Genomic DNA, 26,789 nt, shown 5'->3' on the forward strand with positions numbered 1-26,789 from the left:
CACCTATTGATATAAACTTTCCTCTTAACACTGCTTTTGTTGTATCCCATAGGTTTTGGTATGTTGTGCTGTTATCCTCATTTACTTCGAGAAAGTTTTTGATTTCTCTTTTAATTTCTTCTATGACCCATTGTTCATTCAGGAGCATGTTGTTCAATCTCCATGTGTTTGCACGTGCTCTAGGGATTCCCAAGTTGCTAATTTCCAACTGGTTATTACTTATTATTAAGATGTCTGTTGCAAAATTACAGTCAGTCCTTATAATTGTGTGAAAAAGTTCACTAAACATTGTTGTAGTCTTACCTTAGAAGTAAAACTCTAAGCTGATTAATTTCTATTTGTATAGCCAAATGTCCCATGAACATTTTAACACAATATTAAAGGAAATGCATTTTTCTTAACTATACTTCTATGATCAATATTTATAGCATCATTTAAAATAATCTTATATGAATATCAGAGTGAGTCGCATGTATGCCGAATGTTCCTTCTGAATAGCACCAAGCAAGATTTTTGTGCATCCCCTATGCAACTAGATTTTACTTTGGTGAGCTTTGTTCAATGCATAAATGTGCTCGGTTTCAAAAATACGATCTTCGTCATACATGTCATTGGGAGTTAAATTTAGAAAGTATGACTCAGGAAGCCTTTATGCTGTTGTCTCAAATCTTTGCAAATGTACGGAAGACTGTATGTCACTAGACAGAACAATGGAAGCATGGTTGTAGGAGAGGTTGACACCTAAGTTTTTTCTAGTGATCTATGTGAATACTTGTAACTTGTGCTTTTGTGGTATTCAGTGATTGCCAGCTTGTGGACAGGGTGTGGAGAATGGCTCTCTCTTAGGGAGAACATTCCCATGGTGCTGGCTTGCTCAGACCCACCACATGGCTCTGTCATATGCTTTCACCATTGGCTTTGATTTCAGTCCTGCCACTTCCTAGATGGGAAGGTACTTCAAAACAGTTGTGGAAAACATGTACTGTGAAAAAGCTGTGCATGGATTTCAAAAGTTTTTGCAACAAAATAAACTCCTTAATCCCCTTATATCTTAATTCCCTTTTGTCCATGAGCTTTTTGAGGCAACTTGGTATTTGTTCTTGAGAAAATTCTTTGATGTCTCTGAGCCTGTATTCTGTTTCACAAACGTAAGAAATACAGTAATACCTTCACAACACTGAGAATTTTTTTAAAGTTTTATTTATTTAATTGAAATGCAGAGTGATAGAGGAGAGGAAGAGGTGGGGAGAGTGACACACACATACACACACACAGAGAGAAAGAGAGAATTCTCCATCTATTCGTTTACACCCCAAATGGCTGCAGTAGCCAGGACATGGCCAGATGGGAGCCAGGAGCCACGAAATCCATTTGAGTCTCTGAAGTGAGTGGCAGGGGCCCAGGCACTTAAGTCATCATCTGCTTCCTGCCAGGATGCATCAACAGGAAACTGGCTCAGAAGCAGGGCAGCCCAGACTGGAACTGGCACACTGATATGCTAGGCTGTCTTGCAAGTGAGGCTTAAGCTGCTGTCCACAATGCTGGCCCCTGTTATTCATATGTTTATGGCATAGATTGTGGTGATGGTTTCACTGCTGTCATCTTCAGACTCATCAAGTTGTGCACGTTCAATATTTACAGTCATTTAAATGCTAAACAGACCTCAATAAAAGTTCTTAAAATGAGCATAGAAATACCTACTTAAAATTATTACAATTACAGTCATCTAATTCATGTGGTGTTTTCTTTTTTTTGGTAGTTATATCTTGTCTAATAGTTGAGATATAAAATCTTAGGTCTAAATTCAGATAGAAATATTGGCAAATTTGTTAGAAATTTTAGAATAAGGATCACAGACTGACTTTGTTCCAGACATTTTTTTCCAAGGATGCTTGTGAAGAGAGCAGTCGTGAGAGGTAGAGATCAAGTCTGCCTGTGGAGCTACCAGCAGGTTTGCTTACTGCTTAAGAAGATAGATGGTGCCTCTCTTCAGATGGAGGGCAATAATGCTCACCACGCCCAAGGTCTGAATTCCTTAAACTCGAGATTCCTTTTCTGTAACATACTCCTGTGAGTGCAGGCACCAGCTGAGCTTCTTCCTATCTCTCTGGGGGAAGTGGAACTCGGAGAACTGGAACCAAAGGTGCTGATGCTCATGCTGCTTCCTGGGCAGTGAGTAAGAGCATCTTCATCATTTCAGGAGTCTCACATGCTCTGCCCATAATTGTGAGGCTGCAGCAGTCTGACTACTCGTGCAAATAGAATACAACTCCAGATTCTTCTTGAGTCTTTTATTAAGGTTTTAAAGTATATTTTATGTACCATGTAATTCATTAACTTAGAGTATATAGCTTCTTAGTGTTCAGTGTATTCACAGAGTTGTGTAATTGCCACTACAATCCACTTTGGATCATTTTCCACACCTGAAAAAGAAACCCTGTCCATATTATGAGTCATTTCCTAACCCACACTCCCTGCTTCCCAAGCCCCTCGGTTGGGTTGGTTGGTGTTGGAGCACAGGTGGGAAATGTGGGGGCCGGAGAGCAGTTTCAGAGACTTTTGCAGTCATTCACAGGATAAAACACAGTGGCTTAGAGTGTGATATCAGCAATGAAGGTGTGAGAAGTGAATAAACAAGTTGAACCTTTACAGTAGAGACAATAGGATTTTCTGACCAGTTGCGTCTGCCCAGATAACTTGTTGATGGTGTGAGATGACTAAAGGAGGAGTCTATGTTCTTGCCTGAGTGATGGAAAGGATTGAGTGGCCATTAACTGGGGAAGACTGAAAGTCACAGGTGTTGCTGGCACTGTAAGCAGCGACTTTACCAGCTGTGCCACAGTGCCAGCCCCAGTGACACATTTTTGAAGTAGCAGCTGAAAGATAAATTCTGAACTTAGAAACATATACTGAAAAAAATTTTATGATATTCTCTAATATTTACATTTATACATATATACATTTATACATTTATTTACACATACACATTTTCTTATATTTATACTTAATGCCAGATATTCAAAATTAGCTTTTCATTCTGGTTTTTCTTGTATTTGTAAAACTTGGGAAGTCATTCATTTTTACATATAATTTCATTGATGATGTTTTGAAATTTTCTCAGTAAATTTGTACAGGCAAAGGGGAAAAATGGAGCACTTACCATTTCATTTATATTGGTTTTCTTTCCCTCATGATGCACCCGACTCAAGAAACATTGTGTTTTTGTAGGAAGCTAAGGTGGTGTCTTATGTGATGCCAAACATCTGGAGAAACTGAAAAAAATATAGTTAGTCATCAGTGTTTATTGCTATCTAGATATTTGATGTCATGGAAATGATAAATCATAATTAGCATTTCAATTTGTCAAGCAGATGTTCATTAAAAAACAAATAGAGACTTCTCCATAGGCTGGAAGGACAAGTTAGATGACCCACTTAACTACAGTTGTTCTTCAGTTTCTCAAAGTTAAAAAAAGACAAAATTTGTCAGCATAATCCATTTAGTTATGTATGAAGATAGGGTATGTAACTTTATTCAAATAAGATTTTGCACTCACTTGATAATGTTTTGAAAGTTGATTTAACCTGTTGTAATAATATTAATACCTGAAAAAAACAGCAGGTAGAATTATTGATTTAAATATAATTTGTAATATATATAATTTATAGTTTATAGTAGATACTTAAGCATTTTAAATATTTTGCCAGGTTGCTTTTTAACTTGAAATCTTTTAAAAAGTGACATTGATTCAGTAAAATCATACCCATGGTGAGTGATTATTCTTAATTGCACAGTAAGGATTTAGTTTAATAATACAGTAGTACTCCCTTATGTGTGGGGAATGCATTCCAGGAATCCCAGTGGGTGTCTGCAACTGCACATAATACGGAACCCTAGGCGAGGGTACTTCAACAGCTCACTAAAAAAATGGATTTAAAGGATAGTTTATTAAAGTGGGCATTGTGGTGCAGCAGATTAAGCTGCTGCTTGTGATGCCTGCATCCCGTGTATGAGTGCCAGTTCAAGTCCTGGCTGCTCCACTTTCCAGCTGGCTTCCTGCTAATGCATCCTGGGAGGAAATGAATGAGATCGCCAGTGGCAGAGCTGGGTGAAATTCCAGGCTCCTGGCTTTGGCACGACACAATACTGGCTGCTCAGGGAATTTGGGGAGTGAACCGATGGAGGGAAAATCTGTTTCTAATCTCTTTGTCTGTGGCTCTGCCTCTCAACTAGATGAAAATGGATGTTAAAATAAAAGCTTCTGGCTGGTGCCATGGCTTAACAGGCTAATCCTCCGCCTTGCGGCGCCGGCACACCGGGTTCTAGTCCTGGTTGGGGCACTGGATTCTGTCCCGCTTGCCCCTCTTCCAGGCCAGCTCTCTGCTATGGCCCAGGAAGGCAATGGAGGATGGCCCAGGTCCTTGGGCCCTGCACTCGCATGGGAGACCAGGAGAAGCACCTGGCTCCAAGCTTCGGATCAGTGAGATGCTACGGCCGCTGCGGCCATTGGAGGGTGAACCAATGGCAAAAGGGAGGACCTTTCTCTCTGTCTTTCTCTCTCTCACTGTCCACTCTGCCTGTCAAAAAAATAAATAAATAAATAAATAAATAAAAGCTTCTGAAAGAAAAGAAGATTTATGTTGGTGTAAAAAAATTCTGACATCTGTGTATATGAGGGATCCTCAAAAACTTTGTAGAAAAGGTATATGGTAATACAACTATGCAATGATTTAAAAAAATATTTGCACCAAAATATAATTACCTTTCATTCCATTTCCATGAACATTTTGAAATATTCTCATCTATAACATATTTCCCCTATACAGACATATCTGTGATAATGCTTATTGAATAAATTAGGCATAGGAAGAGATTAGTAATACAAATGATGTAGAGCAGTTATAATATACTTTTTTTTTGACAGGCAGAGTTAGACAGTGAGAGAGAGAGACAGGGAGAAAGGTCTTCCTTTTTCCATTGGTTCAACCCCCAAATGGCTGCAACAGCCTGCCCATTGTGGCCGGCGCACTGTGCCGATCTGAAGCCAAGATCCAGGCACTTCTTCCTGGTCTCCCATGAGGGTGCAGGGCCCAAGCACTTGGGCCATCCTCCACTGCACTCCCAGGCCACAGCAGAGAGCTGGACTGGAAGAGGGGCAACTGGGACAGAATCTGGCATCCTGACTGGGATTAGAATCCTCGAAGGCGGAGGATTAGCCTAGTGAGCTGCGGCACTGGCCTATAATATACTTTTATAAAAATTATATGAATGTACAAGCTCTCTCTCAAAAAATGACTCAAGACAAATACTAATATTTGCCTGTAAAACTATAGGAAGCCAATTAGAGATGCCTGCTGTAAGTGAAAAGAGTTCTTTCTTTTTTTAAGATTTATTTTATTTATTTGACAGAGTGACACAGGGAAGGAGGGACAGGGAATAAGAGAGGAATGGGGGAGGGGAGAAAAAGAGAAATCTTCCGTCTGCTATTTACTCCCCCAATGACTACAATGACCAGAGGTGGTTCATACCAAAACCAGGAGCCAGGAGCTCCATCCAGGTCTTCTTGGGTGGCAGTGGCTGGAGCACTATGGCCATCATCCACTGTTTCCCCAGCAGAGATGAATCTGAATTGGAGGAGCCTGGATTTGAACTGACCCTCATATAGGAAGGTGGTGTGATAATCCGCTGTGCCACAACACTGGCCCTGAGAAGATTCATAAAAAACTACATTTAGTTGCTAATTCTTATCTTAGATCTTTAATATTTTCAACAGAAGCCTGTGGTTTGTTGTTAAGGAGCCCTGGAATTCTCAGTAGTAAAGGAAATATCCTAATATGTTCAGAATATGTTATCTGAACTTCCCTCCATTTTCAATATGAATTTTCTATTTCTGTTCTTCTAAAGCTTGTGACCTCCTTTCCCTTATCCCCAGGAACTTTTTTCTTGAGATGGTCTTCCTACTACTGCTTAAAGAGATATTTCAGGAATAAAGAAAAACAGATATTAAAATAAAGGAACAAAAGGCAATATTGTTCTAAGTAGAGAACGCCAAAATAGTCACTTTGAAAGTGCAACATGCATTTGGATGTATCAACTCTGGGATGCTTATTCTAAAATCATTCATGTATGTTCATCTATATACATATTTATGTTTTTAGTTGAGGAAGAAAGGGGATTGTGAGTGGTGAAAGCATCCTTTAATACAGATTGTATAAACTGGTGATGATGTCTGTCTCATAAGAAAATGTTTTCTCCTCTCTTTGTCAGCACTACTATGTCATTTCTCAATTATAGCACTGCAAGGAAACAAGGATCTCTACATCAGAGGGAGAAGATCCAAGTGAAAAGTCCTTAGAATTGAGAATACTTTGTTTTTAGAAATAATATACTTTAGAGACCAGCAAAGGGACTTTAATGAATCAGAGGCATAGAAGCAGAGGTTAAGGGGAGGATTATTTCAGCTAAAGTACATTATTTGAGGATAGGAAGATCAACAGATATTCCAGTGGAAGAGCTTAATTATGATAGAGAAGAAAGGATTAGCCACAGAAAAGGTGAATTACCAGGAATAAAGTCAAATACGGTACTGAATATTGATTAGAGTTTTAGAAAAACGTACCAACAAAATCCAGTCTGTAGAACAGCCGTTATTAAGTCCGGGATTTTTCCGAAGCAGCTCTCTAAGGTGCGTTCAGCTCATTGTCAGTGAAGCCAAGTCATGGAGCATGAGCACCGGGGTCTCTTGTCCTGTGCTGTGGAGCTGGGGACCAGAATCAGAAGTCTGGACATCATCTCTCCTCAGAAGTAATAGAGCCCACTGGGCGCCTGTAAACAGGATCACAGAGATCCTTCCTCTTCCTTCTGCTGCCTGTGAGTTTGCCCTGCCTGGCCACTTAAGAATGAATGGCAAATCCTGCTAATGAATTTGTGTATCTGCACTTCATCAGACTGAGAGATAGTGAGATGACACTGATGTAGCTGAGTGAGATGGGAGAGACCTACGGAAAAGCCGTGGGCAAGTCTGAGACAGGAGGGAAAGGGGACTTTAGGAATAACAAAGTGAGAAGTGGGGCTGTCTGCGCAGTGAACGGTCGTTGGATGCACTTTGAACCTTTCCTTCAAAGCACTATGTGAACATTATAAATATACAATCTGGACTTCTGATTTTCTTAAAACGTCCTTGTTATAAGTTGTCTCTTTAAAGAAATCAATGTCCGTTTCTTGTTTCCAGAATAAGGTAGAAGAAGAAATGAAGCCATCTTGCTGCCATTTCTCTGTAGAGCCAGTTTGTATGAAAACAAGAAGTCTTAAATACAACAGCAATATTCATAACAATTTTCCCAGTGTAACTGCTTTTCTTTTCACTAAGGAGGAACAGTTGTATTTTTGTCATTAATAGAAAAAGGAACAGTGCCTAAACAACCTCTTATAAATCCTTGTGGGAAAGCATATTACAAATAATTGAAAACAAACCCAATTCTGTGAACTTGGCAGCAAATGTGTAACAGAAAACAATTCAGCCCCGGCCCCTGGATGATTGATTAAATGTTTTATTCCCTTTACCTTTCATTCACGCTGTGTTCGTCAAGAGGAAAGAGAAAAGGAATGTTGTGAAACACAGTGCCCTTTTGACGAATAGCTTACAATAACGATCAATGACCTCTAATCAGCTGTTTATTCATTTTTCTCAAGTTTTAATGTTTCCAAATATTAGCTATTCTGCATGACTTCCTTCCGAAAATGAGGCCCTGAGTTCCAGCATGTCCCCGCCCCCCACCGGCTAACCAGCAACACAAGCTGTATCTGAGCTACTCGGAGGCCACGGCCCTCGGCTTCCTGTGGTCAGTTATTAGTCTGAGTCCAGCAAAGGAACAAGAACACTGTGTACTTGGTAAATCTACAGGAAAAACTGCATCTTCAAGTTGTGTGGGAGGGGAAGTCCCTTGGTGCCCTCTGTTTCTTTGAAGGGACAGGAGATCTGCTGGTGCCGTACAGATGTCCACCTGCACAGAGCCAGCATCCTACAGACCTAGTAAATAAATGATTGTGATCCATCTCTGCACAGAATAATGGCATGAACCTAAACCTAGGACATCATTGATGTGCAGTAGAATTGGCGCTGTTCTGTAAAGCAAGTAAAATTCACCGCAAGCAACCTCAATGAAATGCTTTCTTACAACCTTGGTTTTTGTGAATGCTATCTAGCCATCTGTGCACAAAACAGTGATTAGCTGTAAATCTGGTGGATCCAACAGAATTTTATGTATGAAGTCACATTATAAAGGGTCCCATCCCACATTACTTTGGTTTTTTTTTTTTTTTTTCATTTTTCTCATCTCACAAACTGCTGCCCAGATTTCAGCAATTCTATGGCCTCTTCTTCCTACAGCCTTGTGTTGATACTTGGTCATTTACTCTGATCTCAGCTCCAGAAGCCATTCCCAGAGCAATAGGTTCAGCCCAAAACTGGATGGGGTTTGAGCTAGGAAGCCCACTAATCTTTTTTTGCTTAATGGTTTGTGCGTAAATTGGATATGGGTAAGAAGACAAAAACAAGAACATATCCTGCTCTCCTGGGTGCACTTACGCCCATTGATGTTCAAGCAACATAGCCTATCAGAGTGCCTGCTCCATTGTGAGTGGGAACTGTGCGACTACTGCTTCCACTGCTGGAGGCCGTCCAGGTCAGTAGCGAATAGCTACTGTGAAGGGTGAGAACATTCTGCTTAGCATACACACACACATCCATTAGCATTAGCATTCTCACTCTTTGAAGGTAACAACAGCAGCTGACATTTTATAGTTTTCCTATGTGCTAGCTATCATCCCAATAATTTCATGTCGACGATTTCCTTTAATCCACCAAATGGAACTATAGTTAATATTATTATTACTTGCTTTTACATCAAATTGAGCACAGAAAAATTCAGTAGACCATCTAATTCATACAGGTACTAAGTGGTATAGCCAGCATTTGAACACAAGTAGTCTGTCTCCAATATATGTGATCTTAAAGTGAAGTTAACTCTCTAAGCACACACACACACACACATATATACACACAGTTATATGAACAGGCATACAGGAACAACCACTATTAGACAAAACATATATTCTGTCTTTATACTAAGATTCAGACTCATATGCCCACTGAAGTGAATAATTCACTAGTTATAGAAATTTAAAAAATTGTTTTGAAAAAGTTATCTTTTATTTTTTTTAAATATCTTATGCAATTACATTTCCTAGGAGTAGAGAGATAAGACCTGTAGTTTCCTATTACAAACTCTGGGTGAGGGATTATATTAAGAGTAATAGAACACACAAGATTTCACTCAAAACACAACAACCTGACCAGCTATGGTTATACAATTTCATTCTAGAGATGAAATGCAATTGAGGAGGGCAAGAGTGGAGGAAAAAAAAGAGATAAATGGAGAATAAGATGTGATAGGAGACATTGACAACTGGGGAGAGTAAGGGTCAGCAGGCAAGTGTCAGATCATAGGAAGACATGGACAGTAAGGACACTGGTTTGCATGGACACAATTAGGGATACCAGAATTATTGCTTCTTTTTGGAACATGCTCAACCTCAAGCTAATTGTGTCTATATTCACACTCCATTAGTGTAACTTCATAATTTAAAGTCTCTTACATCTTGCTGTTTCAGGTTGAACTTTTTTGAATATTAAATTAGTAGGGACTGCCATGAGCCATCCATATAAGTGGGAAATATTCTTGTATAAATTTACATACTTGTAAAATATACACATGTGTGCATGTACAGACACCACCCCCCCAACACACACACACACACACACTGTCTCTCTGAGGAGCCCTAGAGTCAGAAAAAGGGAATGAAAGAGACTGGTCTTCTAAATATCCAACTAGATTTTGTTCCAATCCGATGACACAAGATCTGGCACCATATTTAGACCTCCTGCTCCAAGATTTCATTTTAATTTTAAACAAGTGTTCCCACACGAGGCCTGAAAACAAAACAGGAAAATGTTGCTTAAGTTTTCCTTTGTGCTGTTACTCTGTGTCTTTCAAGTGCACTGATTGTTCTGTCCTCCCAATGTAGGTCATGGCACTCTCAATTGCTTTCTTTTTTTATATTCCGAATGATCACTAACAGTCCTCCACATTTAGGCACATCGTGTTAGCTTAACAGATATTTATTTTCAGTACAAAATATTGTTCTATTTTATGTAATTTTAGGTTTTAATACTTTCTACCTTGTAGAGTTTACCATAAAGGAACTACACACGCACACACATACATACATGCACACACGTGCGCATATATATTTTCTGGCATACCCCTACATGGCTTCCTTATTAAAAGTCTTCATTATTAAACCTGTCCTAATTTCAGTTATCATTATGTTATTACGGGTTCAGGAGTTGCTGATTCTTTTCTGGATAATCACTCTGTAGCTCTCAATTTTTAGACATGTAGTTCCAGTTTTGATCAGCACAGAGCCGTGCTTCCATTTACCGGGAGGGTCTCTATGATGATAGATCAACGGCAGGAGACGTTGTGGAAATGAGGACTGTCCTTCGGTTTAGTGTCTTTTTTTTGTGCTCTACTTTGCTTCCCCCCTGCCCTGCTCAGAGGGCCTGGGTACCATTTCATTAACTGGCTGCTCTTGTGTGGTGACTGCGTGTAGTAAACTATCTACCCAAAGAGCTACAGAATAGTTAGAAGTAGCAGTAGAAATACTACATAAATAAATACCTGAAGAAAAATTGGAATCAATCACTAAAGATAATTTCATGGGAGAAAAACAGGTCAAGAAAGAAGAAATCAAGTTAAAATGCCAAGTCTGGGAGCAGGTGTTTGGCACAGCCACTGAGAGTCTGCCTGGGAACTCTGCATTTCATATTGCACTATCGTGGTTCAAGTCCTGGCTTTGCTCCAGATTCCAGCTTTCTGCTAATGCACACCCTGGGAGGCAGCAGGTGGCAGCTCAAGCACCTGGGCCCCTGGGACCCATGTGGGAGATCTAGGTTGAGTTCCAAGCACCTGGCTTTGCTTTGACCTAGCCCCAGCTTTTGTGGGCATTTGAGGAATGAACAAGCAAATGGAAGATCCCTCAACTTTCAAATACATAAATATTTAAAATACAAGGTGTGTCACACAGAATAGAAATGAGGGCAGGTTCCATGACAGAATGAATGGAGAGGAGAGTGACAACCTCTCTCACCTTTGGGGAACTTCGTGTCACTTTAAGTCTTCACATAGTGCCTAGATGACGAGATGTTACACACTCAACAAACACTAACTGAACTCCTGCCCTGAGAGCGGAGGCAAGAATGGAGCTGAAGAGCATCTTCAGTGAATTGACTGCAACTGGAGAACTTCCTAACAACATGCACTTAGCCATATTTGTTAGAATTTTAATGTCTTTTTTCTCTTTAAAAGGAGACAAGAGTGTCCACTTCGAGGTTGTAACCATCAAATGAGTTAACATTTCATGAGTTAGTACCTAAAGATCACCTAAAGTTTCTGTTATCCGACGTACACAGCAATAATCACTGTTACGTTTATGTACCAGTTCCTCTGTAACGTAAAGAAATTTCTTAAATATCTCGGAGATTGGAATAGATCACTAAAGATTCTGGGTTTTTTAAATTTTTTATTTTATTTTTATTTTTTGACAGGCAGAGTGGACAGTGAGAGAGAGAGAGACAGAGAGAAAGGTCTTCCTTTGCCGTTGGTTCACCCTCCAATGGCTGCCGCGCTGCGGCTGGCGCACCACGCTGATCCGAAGCCAGGAGCCAGGTGCTTCTCCTGGTCTCTCATGCGGGTGCAGGGCCCAAGCACTTGGGCCATCCTCCACTGCACTCCCGGGCCATAGCAGAGAGCTGGCATGGAAGAGGGGCAACCGGGACAGAATCCGGCGCCCCGACCGGGACTAGAACCCAGCGTGCCAGCTCCGCTAGGCGGAGGATTAGCCTAGTGAGCCGGCTGATTCTGTTATCTTAGGATGTTTCTGGATGAGGCACAACCCAAACAAAATTTGGAACAATACCCATATTTGAGCAAAATGAGAGACCTTCCTTCTGGTGTTTTCCCTTATGACTTGCTCTGAAACTTTTCCTCTTATAGTCTTTCCTTGCTGTGAGTTCCAGATGATGACTCTAACCATATATAGTTTCAGCTTGATAGTATAAAGATGTGGCAGTGACATCTGCATTTGATAAAATGCTCCCACAAGAGACTGAAAAAAAATGCATTTTGACAACTCTTATCTGTGCAAATATAATATACTTTAACTGGAGAAAGAAAAATATAAGGATAAATGAAAATTTTTAACTTGAAATACTATTTAAATGTATTATTTGAAATTTTTAAATATATATGTCAAATGAACTCTTATATGTTAATTTCCTTTTAAAAGTGGGGTAATGGGTAAGATTTTCATTTAATAATGGTTTCCTCCTTTTGAAAACTTCTGGCTCTGAATGGTTGGTGTTCCTTTTATATACATCGTGACCAGTGGGGATGATACGAAAATCTTTGATTCAATTATGATGGATTGCAGGTCACCCATCTGGGCATATTTCAGATGAAACTAACCTAAGCTCATCTTGAAGAAGGAGCTTAGAAATAAATGCTTTAGTGGATTGCTTTGAGTCCTATAAAGCAAGAAGACCACCAGGAGCTTTTTGACAAGAAGGCCCCTACCAATTTTGAGACTTTGAGAAAATTGGAACTCCTAAAGCAGCTGAGACTTTGCTTCTATTTTTAATCTTAACTAAAATTTAGACCTTCTGTGTGTTAAGCGGTTCCCTACAGTTAGAAAGCACAGCCGTGTGAAATCTGTTGGAACAAAAAAAATTAAAAATGGCAACTAGTTCTGATAGAAAATGAGGAAGGGAGGTAGGGGGTAGAAATACAGTGAGTGTGTGTATAACTTGCTGAGAAACTATACAAATGTTTGATAAATTTAATATTTAATACATAGCATCATAGTGTGTGCGTGTGTGTGTGTATTTGTAAGTACTATTTTAGTTAGTTTCTCCAGGAAAGAAGAGAAATAAAAACAGAAGATGTCAGACAGACACCCTTTGGAAAAAAACAACTGATTTTCTTATTATGCTACAATTTATTAATGACTATTGCTTTGACAGTGAAGAATCTTTTTAAATGTTTCATAGAAACCAAAGCTTTCATCCAGGAATGACAAATGCAAGAAAGTGTAATTCTAAAGAATAGGAGAAAAGCAATTTAAGTTTTGGGAGCAATTGGAACCAAGTAGGTGTCAAAAGCAAAATACCTTTGATGGGAGAGTGAAGCCCCACTAAGACTAAGCTCAGGCGCAGAGTTGTCAGTGATACAGTCATATTTGTTAAACAGTTCATTAGGCTGACATTTGTCTGTATTCTTGGAATGGCTTAGAGAAGTTAAGGTCCCACTCAGTCCTTGACATTTTATTTTTAAAGCATTACTTTTCAAGCAGCTCAGTAGTCATCAATCATGTAAGAATAGTTGTTTTGGTTGGGCTTGTAAGCTTCTAATGATAACATATTTATTAAAGATCTGCTGAACTAAATCAGTGCATTACAGTCTTGATGGAAAAAACAATCTCTTCAGTTCTGGCTAATAGGAATATTCAGGCACCTGAAAGCATATATTCACTTTAGCAAATATTTCCCATTATTTATTTCTTGAGAAATGGCTCTGATATTTAATAAGTTTTCATTGATGTACTCAATGTTGAGCTTCAGGGATACCTATATTATGTTCTTTTTTGAGTACTTGCACTGTTGTGGCTCTAGAGTGATTTGTTATATTATAAATAAAATTCACAAGGAAGTTTATGATGCACATCCAGTAAATGGGATTAAAATGTAGATAAAATATATACAAAGTGAAATTTTTAATGATATGCCAAATACACAAATTGCAAATGTTTGGTTGAGGAAGAAAGTTAATTCATTGGAATTGCTATTCACAATCTGTAGTGTTTGGGCAGAGATATTGTTTTATTACTTAAGAAAATATTGAGAATCTGTGTACTACTCTACATTTGGCAGTGAGAATGTCCTATAAATAAGCAGAGTTATTACCCTCATTGAACTCGAAGTCTGGTAGCAGATATGAGCAGGCTGGAGCATTCATAGAAAGCCCTCCTCAACAGTCTAATAGACATATTCACAGAAGGAAGGATTTGGTATTTTAACTGAGACCTTAAAGATGTATAAAGTATGGCTTTGTAAATGAGCAGTGGAGAAGCAGAAAAGGCATTTGAGGCATGGACACAGAGACGAGATACACCGTGGAATAAAAAGGGACATGAAAATGATTAGGTGATCATATATTAGGCATCCAGGAAATGTGAATGGCTGAGTGACTGGCTGTGTGCAGGAGAGATCCTGGGCTGTGAAAAGGAGCACCAGAAACAATGCTCTGAAAGAGCAGCAAGCGTTGTAGGCCTTCCGAGCGAGCACCTGCATTTCAGAATGTACAAATGAACAGTGCTTGAAAACCATCCTCAATAAAAGCCACTCTAAATACGACAGCTTTTATTGGGAGGAAATAACAGAAGAGCGAGTAAAGGAAGATCTAAGAGAACTTTAGTAAACTGCTCAGGACCAGTGGAAATAACATCTGGAAGGCCCGAGTCCATAACCTTCTGTCACTCACTGAGATTCTTGATAATGACATCAGTTGTCCAAAATTTAAAAATATTTTATTCTGCATTATAAAGGACATGTTAGGTAACTTTTATTTTATACCCAGTCTATTTGTATTACCCATACATTACTCTCACATAAATTCTGTGATTTTTGTATTTTATGGCATTTTAAAATCTCCCAATATTACATTGATTTGATAGGATTTTTTAAATCACAGTGGAACTTTTCTGATAAGGTAAATTAAAGTTTACGAAGTGTTACTGAACTTTATTTCATTTTGTGGAAACAGAATACTCAGATTTATTCCTATAATAACAGAAAAACATAAATTTTATAAAATTTCATTTGATAGAGAAGCTAGCCAAATTGCTAAACATTTTAGAATTTTGTAAGTTTCATTTATTCCCTTTTTTTTTTTCACCTAACAATTTTTTTCTACAGGTTTTATCAGTTAACAGAACATGAAAATCCCTGAGCTCTTGGGACTCATGTTCTGGTGGGTAGAGAAAAACATTCAACAGTGGTGTTCCTGGTAGAAGATGATGAAAGATTGGACCAAGATGATCTTAGGTGTAGGTGGTAAAAAGTGTTGGGATGCAGACAGTAATTTGCAGGGAAAGCCTACAATATTTGCAGATAAACTATAGCTAGGTTGAAAGAAAACAAATGGAGTCAAATGGGGCCAGTGTTGTGGTGCAGCAGGTTAAGCCTCCAGTTGAAGTCCTGGTTGCTCCACTTCCCATCCACCCCTGCTAATTGCACTCCCTGCTGTTGCACCTGGGAAAGCAATGGAAGGTGGCCTAAGCATCTGGCCATCTGACACCTACATGGGAGAGCCAGATGGAGTCCCGGGCTCCTGGCTGCAGCCTGACCCAATCTGGGCCATTGCAGCCATTTGGGGAGTGAACCCGCAGATAGATGGAAAGATCTCTTCTTTTGCTGTCTCTCCCCCTCTCTCTGTCACTCTGCCTTTCAAATAAATAAGCAAATATTTAAACAAAGGGGGTCAAGTATAATTCAAAACTGTTTATCTGAAGTAGATGAAAGGATAACATTATTTAATGAGACTGGTAAGACAGGGGAGGAAGAATAGGAATGCAGAGTGAGACCCTGTTAAGTAGCCAAGTACATGGAGCACCTAGACAGTTGGTTTCTGCACACTGTCTTTCAGAGAAGAGGCCAGGCCTTGAGGTTTAAGTGTGGGAGATGTCAGCAGAGATAGTATGGAAATCCCTGAGCTCTGGGAGCATGACTAAGTGAGTACATGAGGTAAGAGCGGAAGAAAGGCCAAGGGTAGAGGACTGTGGTGCTCTACAATTGGAAAATTAGGGATCTGCAAAGTAGCAGCTGGGGTAGAGGAAACTAGGCACAGTGTGTCCCAGAAGTAATGGAGTGATCAATTGTTGCATGTGCTGCCAACAGGTCAAAAACAGGCCTGAGCATGGTATTGTAGGCAGTTAAGTGAAAACATTGGTGACTTTCCAAAGAGCAGTTGAAAAGGGATGAAGGGAGCTCTGGAATGATAGGAACAAAGTGGAACACCTGCAAAAAAAGTACCTGTTTGCCATCTAAAGCCTGGTCCAGAGGCTTTGTCCTGTGCTTGAGAAAAGATGACATATTATTTGGGCTGGTACTGTGATGCAGTGGGTTAAGTTGCTGCCAGCAATGCTGGTATCTTCTATGGGCACCAGATAGTGTCCTGGCTGATCCACTTTTGATCCAGCTCCCTGCTCATGCACCTGGGAAAGCATCTGAGGATGACCCAAGTACTTGGAACCCTGCCACTCATGTGGGAGATCTTGATGAAGCTGCTGGCTTCAATCTGGCCCAGCCTTTGCCATTGCAGCCATTTATGTAGTGAACCAGTGGATGGAAAATTCTCTCATTCTCATTGTCTCTCTCCCTCCCTCCCTACCTTCCTCCTTCCCTCATTCTGTAGCTCTGACTTTCAAATAAAAAAAATTCTTATAAAGATGACAAACTGAAAAAAATCTTTATTATAAAGATGACATTGCTATAATATTCGCTTTCCATAAGTTTCTTTATCTCTCCTCCCTCTCCAGTGTTTCTCCACATAGTCAATAATAAAACGGTCTCATGTTCAAGGATATCTTGATAAATTTACTCTCCCTCTCTGAAATAACATATTAGGAATGACTGTATTTAAGAGGTTCCGGATATCTTAGTCACCCATTAAGGTACAAATTATTTGGTCAAACAAGTTGAGAGCTACCCTCATCCAGCATACGTGGATTTACCCTTTCTCCTGGAGTCAGCTTATTGTTACCATCTTTTACCAATGCCATTGGCGTACTCATAAACATTGAGCATACACATGATGTTTTTAGATGTTCTAAAGGAGCATACACATACACACATACACACATAAGGTCGTCACCTCCTTCCACTTCCACTTCTTACTTCAAAGTTTCTGATACTTTCTAATGATCTTTGAGCAGCCTTCATTTTCCTCACTCATTCACTCACTTCTTTTCCTTACTTCATTTCCACTCATTCACACAAGAAACTTGTATCATTGAGGAGGGTATTCAAACTCTAAGACAGATGTGATAATATAAAAAGACAACCACAAGTCGCAATTATCTGTACTTGAAATCTGATTATTTGTGGCATAAACCATTTTTTAAATTGTGTTTTAAAGTGAAAATGTCATAGATACACAGAAGTCTTGTTAATCTGCAGGGAAACATGATTTATGTGGTACACTGACATTCATGAAAGGAGAATTATCTGGCTGAGTACAGTGTAACATTGATTTAGTCATTTGGTTATAAAAAGAGATATTTTGATGAGATTTTTCACTTTATTTATCTGTAAAAATCATTTCAAAGAGAAGTATTTTTAAAGTCTAAAAACCCGGGTGATCATCATAGGCTGATATTTTCAGTTGGAATGAATTTCTGTGACAGCATGAACGCACACCCCACCAACGAGTCTGTAATAGAAACCATTTCAAAAGACGGGAGCCAGCCACAGATTTCCCAGGGCCTCCCAGCAAGGCAGCAGCGGTCTTGGGGACTGATACTTTTCATCTTGCTTGAGGATAGACACCCTCCAGTCATCACCCCATAGGGTATCAGGAAGTCTGCGAAACTCTCCAGTGGGCTTGGAATGATACAATATCATGCCAGTGGAACTGCTCTGTCCAATATTATGATTTATTTTGCAGGAGAGTGGGAGGGAAATGTCGAAAGGAAGCTGCAGACAACATGGCCAAACAGCTGGCTGGTTTTCTGTCCCAGAAACAGCTTGGGACTAACTATACTCACAAGATGTCTTGGCAGAGGAGCTTGATGAGAATACCAAAGCTGTGAGGAGAAATGTGCTTTTGCTGACTACTCCATGCAGCTAGCATATGGCTTATGAACCTAAATGAGAACCTGTATACTTTATTTAAAAAAAAAAAACATTCTTTACATGTGGATACTGCTGCTTTGTACAGTGCAAATGCAGTTCACCATAGCATTAACAACAACAGAAAACCTTAGTGATTTTCAGAAATTTGAATCTTTTCCCTTTCAAATAGTATTTTTGGCTGTAGTCAAAGAAGAACTTGACAACAATTTTAGTATGAATTCGGGGTCACTGCTGATTTTTTTTGAACATCAAAAGTATAATGGAAACTAATTTTAGTGACTTTATGCATTTACTTATTCATTCTTTTAACACTCGATACCTGTTTAACAATAGAGGCAACTTTTACACGTTTCACACACTTTTTATTTTTAAAATGTCTACACATTTTTACGCATTATTTTATTTACACAATTTGACACATATTTTTCATTTGCCTGCCAGATATCTTAATGGTGGAATATACAAGATCTGCTTTGGCTTTTTAGAATTTCCTGTATTCAGTATTTTGTGATTCAGTATTTTGGGAGACCTGGCTATCATCTTCCAATGTGTTGATGAGATGAATTTATTCTTTACTGAGTATTCAAAGTAGATTCAATTAAGTGAGACATTTCATTGTTTCATTTTGTGAGTCACCTTGAGTCTATTCCTTGTGACATCAGAATTAGTTTCTCATCTCAGAGCTTGCTGTATTTCTCTGGTGACCTCAGTAGTTTATTGGCAGTCAGTTTGTAAAATGCTCTCTGGGATTATCTAAATGCAGAATGTTAGCTTTGGAAATACATATCATTGTCTCTCCTGTCAAAAAATGTAATTAGCACACGATACATTGTCTTTCAAAAGTGGATGAAAATCTCAGTGGGTGACCTCACATCACAGCCCTCCAGGGTACATGAAGACCATACCGTCCATGCACATCTCCCATCCCACCCCAGCACAGCACAGCACAGCACTCTGCTGCTTGTGTTCCTGTCTCTCTAGCCCTGTGTGCATGTTCACATTTTCAGTTGACTTCTTGCTCCCAGTTTCAATCTCTTTAAAAATTTTGATTTGATTCAATTTATTTCATGGGCAACAATCCACTTACATAGTAGAAAAGATGAAATATTCTCCCTATTAGTATACTGAAAATACTCTCATTTATTTTTTTGTAAAAATGATTTATTTATTTGAAAGCCAGAGTAACAGAGAGGTAGAGACAGTGGCAGAGGGAGGGAGGGAGGAAGGGCGGGAGAGAGGGACAGACAGACAGGTCTTCCATCTGCTGTTTCACTCCCCCGATGGCCACAATGGCTGGAGCTGCACTGTTCCAAAGCCAGGAGCCAGGAGCTTCTTCTGGATCTGCCATGCGAGTGCAGGGGTCCATAGACTTGAGCCATCTTCTGCTTTCTCAGGCCATAGCTGAGAGCTGGATCAAAAGTGGAGCAGCTGGGACTCGAACTGGTGCTCAAATGGGATGCCAGCACCGCAGGCAGCTGCTTTACCTTGTGTGCCACAGTGCCAGTTTCAAATACTCTCATTCTTTTTATGGTTGCACATAATTCATTATGTAGATATATAATTTAATTCATCAAGCACACGTTGATGGATATTAGATGGTTTCCAGTCTTATGCCATGACATCTACCCAACTCGCATTCCAAATTCAAAAAGAATAACACCATTTTTGTCATTAGAGCTGCTGTAATAGAGTTCACTAGATGAGGTGCTTTTTCACAATAAACATTTATGTCTCACAGTTTTGGAGGCCACAAGTGTGAGATGAGGACATTGGCATGGTTGTTTCTGGTAAGGACCTTCTTCCTGCCTAGGACACCACCACTTTCTCATTGAGTCCTCATGTGGTGGAAGGAGAGCCAGCAGTCTTTCTGGCCTTCTCTTACTGGGGGCAAATTTGCATCAAAAAGGACTCCCCATTCATAACCTAGTTAATTTCCAAGCAAATACCATAACATTGGGATTAAGGTTTTAATGTGATTTGTGGGAATGGGAGATTACAAATATTCAATCCCTTTAATTTATTTTGTTCATACATATCATAGTATCTATATTATTATATGTCTGTAGGATAATTCCCAGAAGTGGAATTGCTAAATCCAAATTTCCAAGAGTTTTTCATTTGGATAATTATGACTAAGGGGTTTCTTGGGGGTTTATGTCATTTTATACTCATACGACTAAATGTTGGTCCATGATCCTCTAGTCTTTGTATCGAAGATTATTAACAAAATTTAGTGGGTTTTGCCAACTTGTAAAAATAGAAAGGAGTTTAGCACTGAGCGGTTAGCTAACATTTCTCTTGTTATAAGTGAGGTTCAATATTTTATCACAAGTTTAGTGGTTATTTGCATTTCTTTACATTTGATGGGTTGACTTTATATCTTTTGTCTACTTTTGTGTTGTCATTTTTTTTCCTTGTTGGTTTATGACAGTCCTTTGGGTTAAGGTTAGGGGCATTCTTTCATGATAGAAGTTTTTTCTTTTTTTCTTTTTTCTTTTTGCTAACAACTGTCATTAGAATTCTCTGCTCTTGAGAAATCTCTATAGAAGTATGCCAGCCTCCTGCAGCTTTGTCTGGTGTCAGTTGTGCCAAATTATTTTCCTAAAAATCTCATTATCCCATCCAGGTTAAAGGTATTTTCATACAATGTATTTTTCTTAGAGTTTGTTATATCTTTGGTAAGTTTTTCCCTAGTAAAGAAATAAGCTAATAACAAGAAGCAACCTATGGAACTATCTCAGAATGATCACAGATTTATGTTATTTTCCTTATAGTTTAAATTTTTACTTTTTATATTATAAGGATTAATAGTGTGATATTTTCAGACTTACTTTAAATTTTTATGGGCTCTTTTGTGTAATACTTTGTGACCTTTTAAAAAACTAAGGTTTTTTAGTTTCTATATACTAGATTCTTAAAAAAAAATTTGGTACATAATAACACTCAGAAAAAGAATAATTGATTTAAGAATTTATGAAAATTCTACGAGGAGGAGTTTGATTCTTTGCCTTGAAGAAGAGGAATGCAGGTAATTGTACTGTACAGAGAATACCAAGATATAAACAAATATATATATATATTTAAATGACCATAAAGTATTTGAATTACTATATTCCACTGTGTAAACATGAACTTGAATCTGCCTAATCGGAAAAAATAAGAATTTACCTTTATTTTTGCAAGAAAACATATATTTGATTTTTTTGGTCAATTAATTGTTAACTTTTTTCCATATTGTGTAGATTCACATCTCTTTGATCAATGGGAGACCAAGTGCTGATGATCCTTCTCCTGAACTGCTGGAGTTTACCTCTGCTCGCTACATCCGCCTAAGATTTCAGAGGATCCGCACCTTGAATGCTGACTTGATGATGTTAGCACACAAAGACCCAAGAGAAATTGACCCTATTGTCACAAGAAGAGTAAGTTATGATGAATCATACTGAAGTTTGTGAATGACACCACGTCCATCCTCTCAATAATTTGTGAAAGATTTTAAAAAGTTTTAGAAGTATTATTATCAGACTTTGAGATTCAATAAACTTACCATGGTTCAAATGCAAGCTCTGACACTTGCTAGGTATGCCACAGTTGGCAAACTTTTTAACTACCTTAAGCTTTGGTTTCTCATTTATAAAATGAGTATCATAATGTCTAGTTCATAATTTTATTTTAGAGTTAAAATTTGTTATTGTGACATTGGGTGATCTGTACAAGTAGTATAGTTGGCCTTGGAAAGTTAAAACTCAAAGTATTGAGACTTTGAAACATTTGAAATATTTTTGACCACATACCACATTAGGAAATAAGAATTAACATTCTATTTTTTTATTTTTTATTTATATAAGGTGAATTCATTTCATGTATTTCATATGTACAGATTTTAAGAGTACAGTGATACATCCTACCCCACCTTCCCTTGTGCTCACACTTCTACTCTCCCTCATCCTTCCATTCTTATTTTTTCTTTTAATTTTTATAATGAGATACTTTAAGTTTATTTTATAATCACAAGCTTAACCTTCCACTAAGTAAAGAATTCAACAAATAGAAGAAAATAATATTATTCCTCAATAATAGAGACAAAGGCTAAAACAATAATCAAACCTCAAACCTCAAAAAGCCTCCTTTTGCTCATACATTACATTTTTGTACTCTTTCACCACAGATCAGGGAAAACATACGATATTTGTCTTTTTGGGACTGGCTTATTTAAACATAATGTTGTCCAGTTACATCCATTTTGTTGCAAAAGAGAAGGATTTCATTTTCTGTATCCAGTCATCGGTTAATAGACATCTGGATTAATTCTGTATCTTAGCTATTGTGTGTAAATTGAACTTCAATAAACATAGGGATACAGATAACACTTTGATACGCTGTTTTCACTTGGATGGCTGGGTTATATGCTAGATCTAGTTTCAGATTTCTGAGGAATCTCCATAATGTCTTTCACAATAGCTGTACTAGTTTACATTCCCAAAAACAGTGTATAAGGGTACCTTTTCCCCTACATTGTCACCAGCATTTAGTTTTTGTTGATTTCTATAAGAGAGCCATTCTAATTGGGTGAATTGAAACCTCATTGTGATTTTGATTTGCATTTCCCTAATAACTGGTCATCCTGAGCATCTTTATGTATGTCTGCCTTTTGAATTTCACCCTTTAAAAAATGCCTGTTCAAGTCCTTTGCCCATTTCTTAACTGGGTTGTTTGTTTATTGCTGGTGAGTTTCTTGAAATCTTATGGATTCTGGATATAAATCCTTTATCAGTTTTATAGTTTGCAAATTTTCCTCCCATTCTGCCAGTTGCCTCCTCAGCTTGTTGAATGCTTCCTTTGAAGTACAGAGCTTCTTAGCTTGATGTAATCCCATTTGTATATTTTTGCTTTTATTGCATGTGCTTCTGAGGTCTTTTCCAAGAAGTCTTTGCTCATGTTAATGTCTTGCAGAGTGTCCCCTGAGTTCTCTTCAATTTAATGTATCAGGTCACAGATTTAGATCCTTCATTCATTTCAAGTTGATTTTTGTATAAGGTATAAGATAGGGGTCTTGTTTTATACTTCTGCATGTGGAGATCCAATTACCCAGCACCATTTATTGAAGAGCTTGTCCTTTCTCCAGGGATTGATTTTAGATCCCTTGTCAAAGATTAGTTGGTTGTAGATGCATGGGTTGTTTTCTGGAGTTTCTGTTCTGTTCCATTGATCTTCATGTCTGTTTTACTACCATTACCAGGGGGTTTTGATTTTTAACTCCCTGTAGTATGTCTTAAAATCTGGTATTGCGATGCCTGCAGCTTTGTTTTTGTTGTTTAAGATTGCTTTAGCTGTTTGAGGTCTCTTGTGTTTCCATATGAATTTTAGCATCATTTCTTCTCTGTGTGAGAAGAATGTCATTGTTATTTTGTTTGGGATCACATTGAATCTGTAAATTGCTTTCAGTTGTATGGACATTTTGATGATATTAATTTTTCCAATCCATAAGCAAGGAAATTTCTTCCTTTTTTTTGTGTCTTCTGTTTCTTTTTTTAATGTTTTGTACTTTTCACCTCTTTGGTTAAATTTATTACTAGGTATTTAAATTTTTTGTAGCTGTTGTGAATGGGACTGATCTTAGAAGTTCTTTCACTGCCATGGCATTGTCTATGTGAAAAAAGGCTATTGATTTTTGTGAGTGAGTTTTATATTCTGCAACTGTACCAAGCTTTCTTATGAGTTCTACTCTCCTAGTGGAGTCTTTTGGTTTCCCTATGTATAGGATCATGTCATCTGTAAATAGGGCTAATTTGACTTTTGCCTTTCTAATTAGTATTGCTCTATTTTCTTCTTGTTTTTTTTTTCCTTTCTTTTAAACATTTATTTGAAAGGTAGAATTAGGGAGAGGAGAGTGAGAGAGAGGGTTCAGATGAGAAATCTGCTGTCATTCTAATTGGAGATCCTCTAAGGGTAATCTGGAGTTTCTTCCTGCATATTTTAGAATCTTTTCTTATGTTTTACTATTGAAAGTTTGAGTGTACTTTTGGTGAAGATCTTTTCTGGACATGTCTATTAGGAATTCTATGTGCTTCCTGTATTTGGATGTTCCTTTCTTTCTTCTAATTAAGGAATTTTTCTGTGTGTTATTTAACTGTTTTTGTAATTTTCATTTCTTGGTTACATTTATTTCTAGGTATTTAAATTTTTTGTATCTGTTGTGAATGGGACTGATCTTAGAATTTCTTCTCAGCCATGGCATAGTCTATGTGTACAAGACAATGTACACATGTGTACAAGACAATGTATAAAACAAAGACTATCAATTTTTTATTTGACATATTGAATTCTTCATTTCTAATATTTTAGTTTAATTCCCCTTCAGTATCTTTATCTCATGAGAAAATTTTATCCACATAATATATGGATTTGTTTAACTCATGAACTTGCTTCTCATTGCTTTTTGAGTAATCTTATGATCATTCATTTGGATTTCTTTTCAGGAATTTAATCAATCTCTTCATCTTCCTATTCTAAAATTGAAGTGTTATTGTATTCCTTTGGGGGAGTCATATTGTCTTCTTTGTTTTACTTTTCTCATGTTTCTGTCTTTATTGTTAGGCATTTGTGGAACCACTGGTTGATTTTCTCCTCTAATGGATTTTATCTTTGAAATATGCCTCTGTGGCTTAGTGGAGTGCCTTTTCCTTAGGTACTGGGCAAGACCAGGGAGCTCCTGTCAGTGGTTGGGTGTTGTGCCAGATACTTGACTCTCACATTGGGCATGGTAGATCTCTGTTGTCAGCAGTGGGGAAGACACGATCACATTTGTTGTAATTATACCTCAGTTCTAATCTCCCAAGGTGATTAACACCCAGGGCAGGCCACCATGGCTACACACCCCACTCACGCATTTGTAAGAACCACACCAAGGATCTATGTGGTCCTCAGTGTGAGCAAGGCTCCTGTGCAAAGATACACTCCAGGCAGTCAGGGAATTCTGAGCTTCTAAAGCCAGACACCATGAGTTTCCATAGACTTAGCTATACTCCATGCTCTGTCATGTAGTCACAGAATCTCTAGAATCATAGCATGTAGGGCTCCCACAATCATGGGGTACAGGGGATCCACCCATAGCCCTCACTGCTCCATCTACAGAGAGAGCTGAGATACTCTCAAAGCCAGCTGCCTGTTGGTGTGCTGTCTTGGCAGTTGGAATACAAGCACCTGTGTGGTAGAGAGGATGGAGCACCTTGGGCTTAAATGGTGCCCCACTCCCTGCCAGCCCTCCAGGCCAGACTCAAAGTCATTGGGAACCACAAATTTATTCGTTAGATAAAATGTCCTACTCGCACATGTGTAGACAACAGCAGCCTGTACTTGCCTTTTAAGATGGTGCTTCCTCCCTACTATTTACTGGGAGCCCTTGTTGGGGGTATTGGAGTGATGGTGAGATAAGGAGAGCAAAAATGAAAGATCTTCAATCTGCTAGTTCAGTCCCCAAATGCCTGCAAGAGCCAAGGCTGGTGCAAGCCTGAGCCAGGAGCCTGGAACTCTATTTGAATCTACCATTTGGGTGGCAGGGCCCTAACTACTTGAGGCATCTTCTGTAGCCTCCCTTGGATGGGAACCTGAATCAGATGTGTAGGAGCTGGTACTCCAGCTGACACTCTGAGATGGGTTGTGTTCGTTCCGAACTGTGGCTTAACCCACTATACTACAACACCTGTCCCTGAAACAGACATTTTATGACTCAGGATACATACACACACAGACGCACACACACACACTCTTTAATGTGTGTATCATCAGCTCCTGACCCTGTGGAAAGGTAGATTCTGATATATTCTATCTAGAGCATTGCAGAGAATCCATAATGCTGTAACGTTCCCAAGCTATGTCAGTGTTATTTGTCTGTAGGTCATTTTGTCTAACTGTATAGTCTGTTTTTATGCTTCATTAATCACAAGCCATAGTTGAAAAAAAGACTACTATGATTCTTCATATTGTTTTCTTTTTACCTTTAGAAATAATATGTTAAAAAATAAAAAAGTCAAAGATGGTTTGACCTTTCAGCATGTCTTTGAACACAGGAGCTCATAGAAATACTGTATTCCACAGTTAAACTGGAAATGCTGAGATTATGACATAGGTAATCAACCCAGATTGCTTTGAATAACTGTACTTCGTCCTGTATACCACTCCCTTACATGCTACTGCACGACGAAGACATTGTTTCCAAGGGAGTCAATTCTGTCATAAACCCATAATGAAAAGCAGCACTAGCAGAGCAGCTATTGTGTGAGAAGAGATATAGGTAAGGAAGAGGATTGTGTGGCTAAACTCACACTGTAGGACAAAGCACTTAGTTACAGAGTGATCCCATTGAGGTCAGATCACTGCTACCGCTTGCCGAATTGCTGATCCACTGAGCTAAGTGTTCACAGTTCCTGAATATTCTTCACAAGCTTTCTCTCCTTGTTATTTAACTTCCTCACACTGAACCTCTCCACCATCACAAAATAACTTGAAGTTTTAATTATCCCCATACAACATATGGCAGATGTTTTAGTGCCCTGTATTTTCCAAACTAGAGAAATTTTTACCTTGTCCTAAATTCAACATATTATAATCTGTCACATGCAGAAGTAATCATTATTTTTATAGCAGGGTTGAGATTCTTCACTTGTTTTTTAGAAAAATTACTTTTAATTCTAATTTTGGCAAGTCTTAAAAATATACACCAAGAAAGACTGAATAATACTGAACTGAAATTTATTCTTTC

General features: G+C 38.5%; 1 protein-coding gene across 1 annotated transcript in view; it reads left to right on the forward strand.

The window, feature by feature from the left end:
• LAMA2 (laminin subunit alpha 2) overlaps positions 1 to 26,789 on the forward strand; it is a 698,138-nt gene that overhangs the window by 251,823 nt on the left and 419,526 nt on the right. Inside the window, exon 5 of the mRNA XM_062187263.1 lies at positions 21,271 to 21,450. Within this exon, the coding sequence (XP_062043247.1) occupies positions 21,271 to 21,450 (180 nt within the window). The remainder of the gene's footprint in view (positions 1 to 21,270; positions 21,451 to 26,789) is intronic.

Source organism: Lepus europaeus, chromosome 3 (assembly GCF_033115175.1).
Source record: "Lepus europaeus isolate LE1 chromosome 3, mLepTim1.pri, whole genome shotgun sequence".
In the NCBI taxonomy this organism is placed as follows: domain Eukaryota; kingdom Metazoa; phylum Chordata; class Mammalia; order Lagomorpha; family Leporidae; genus Lepus; species Lepus europaeus.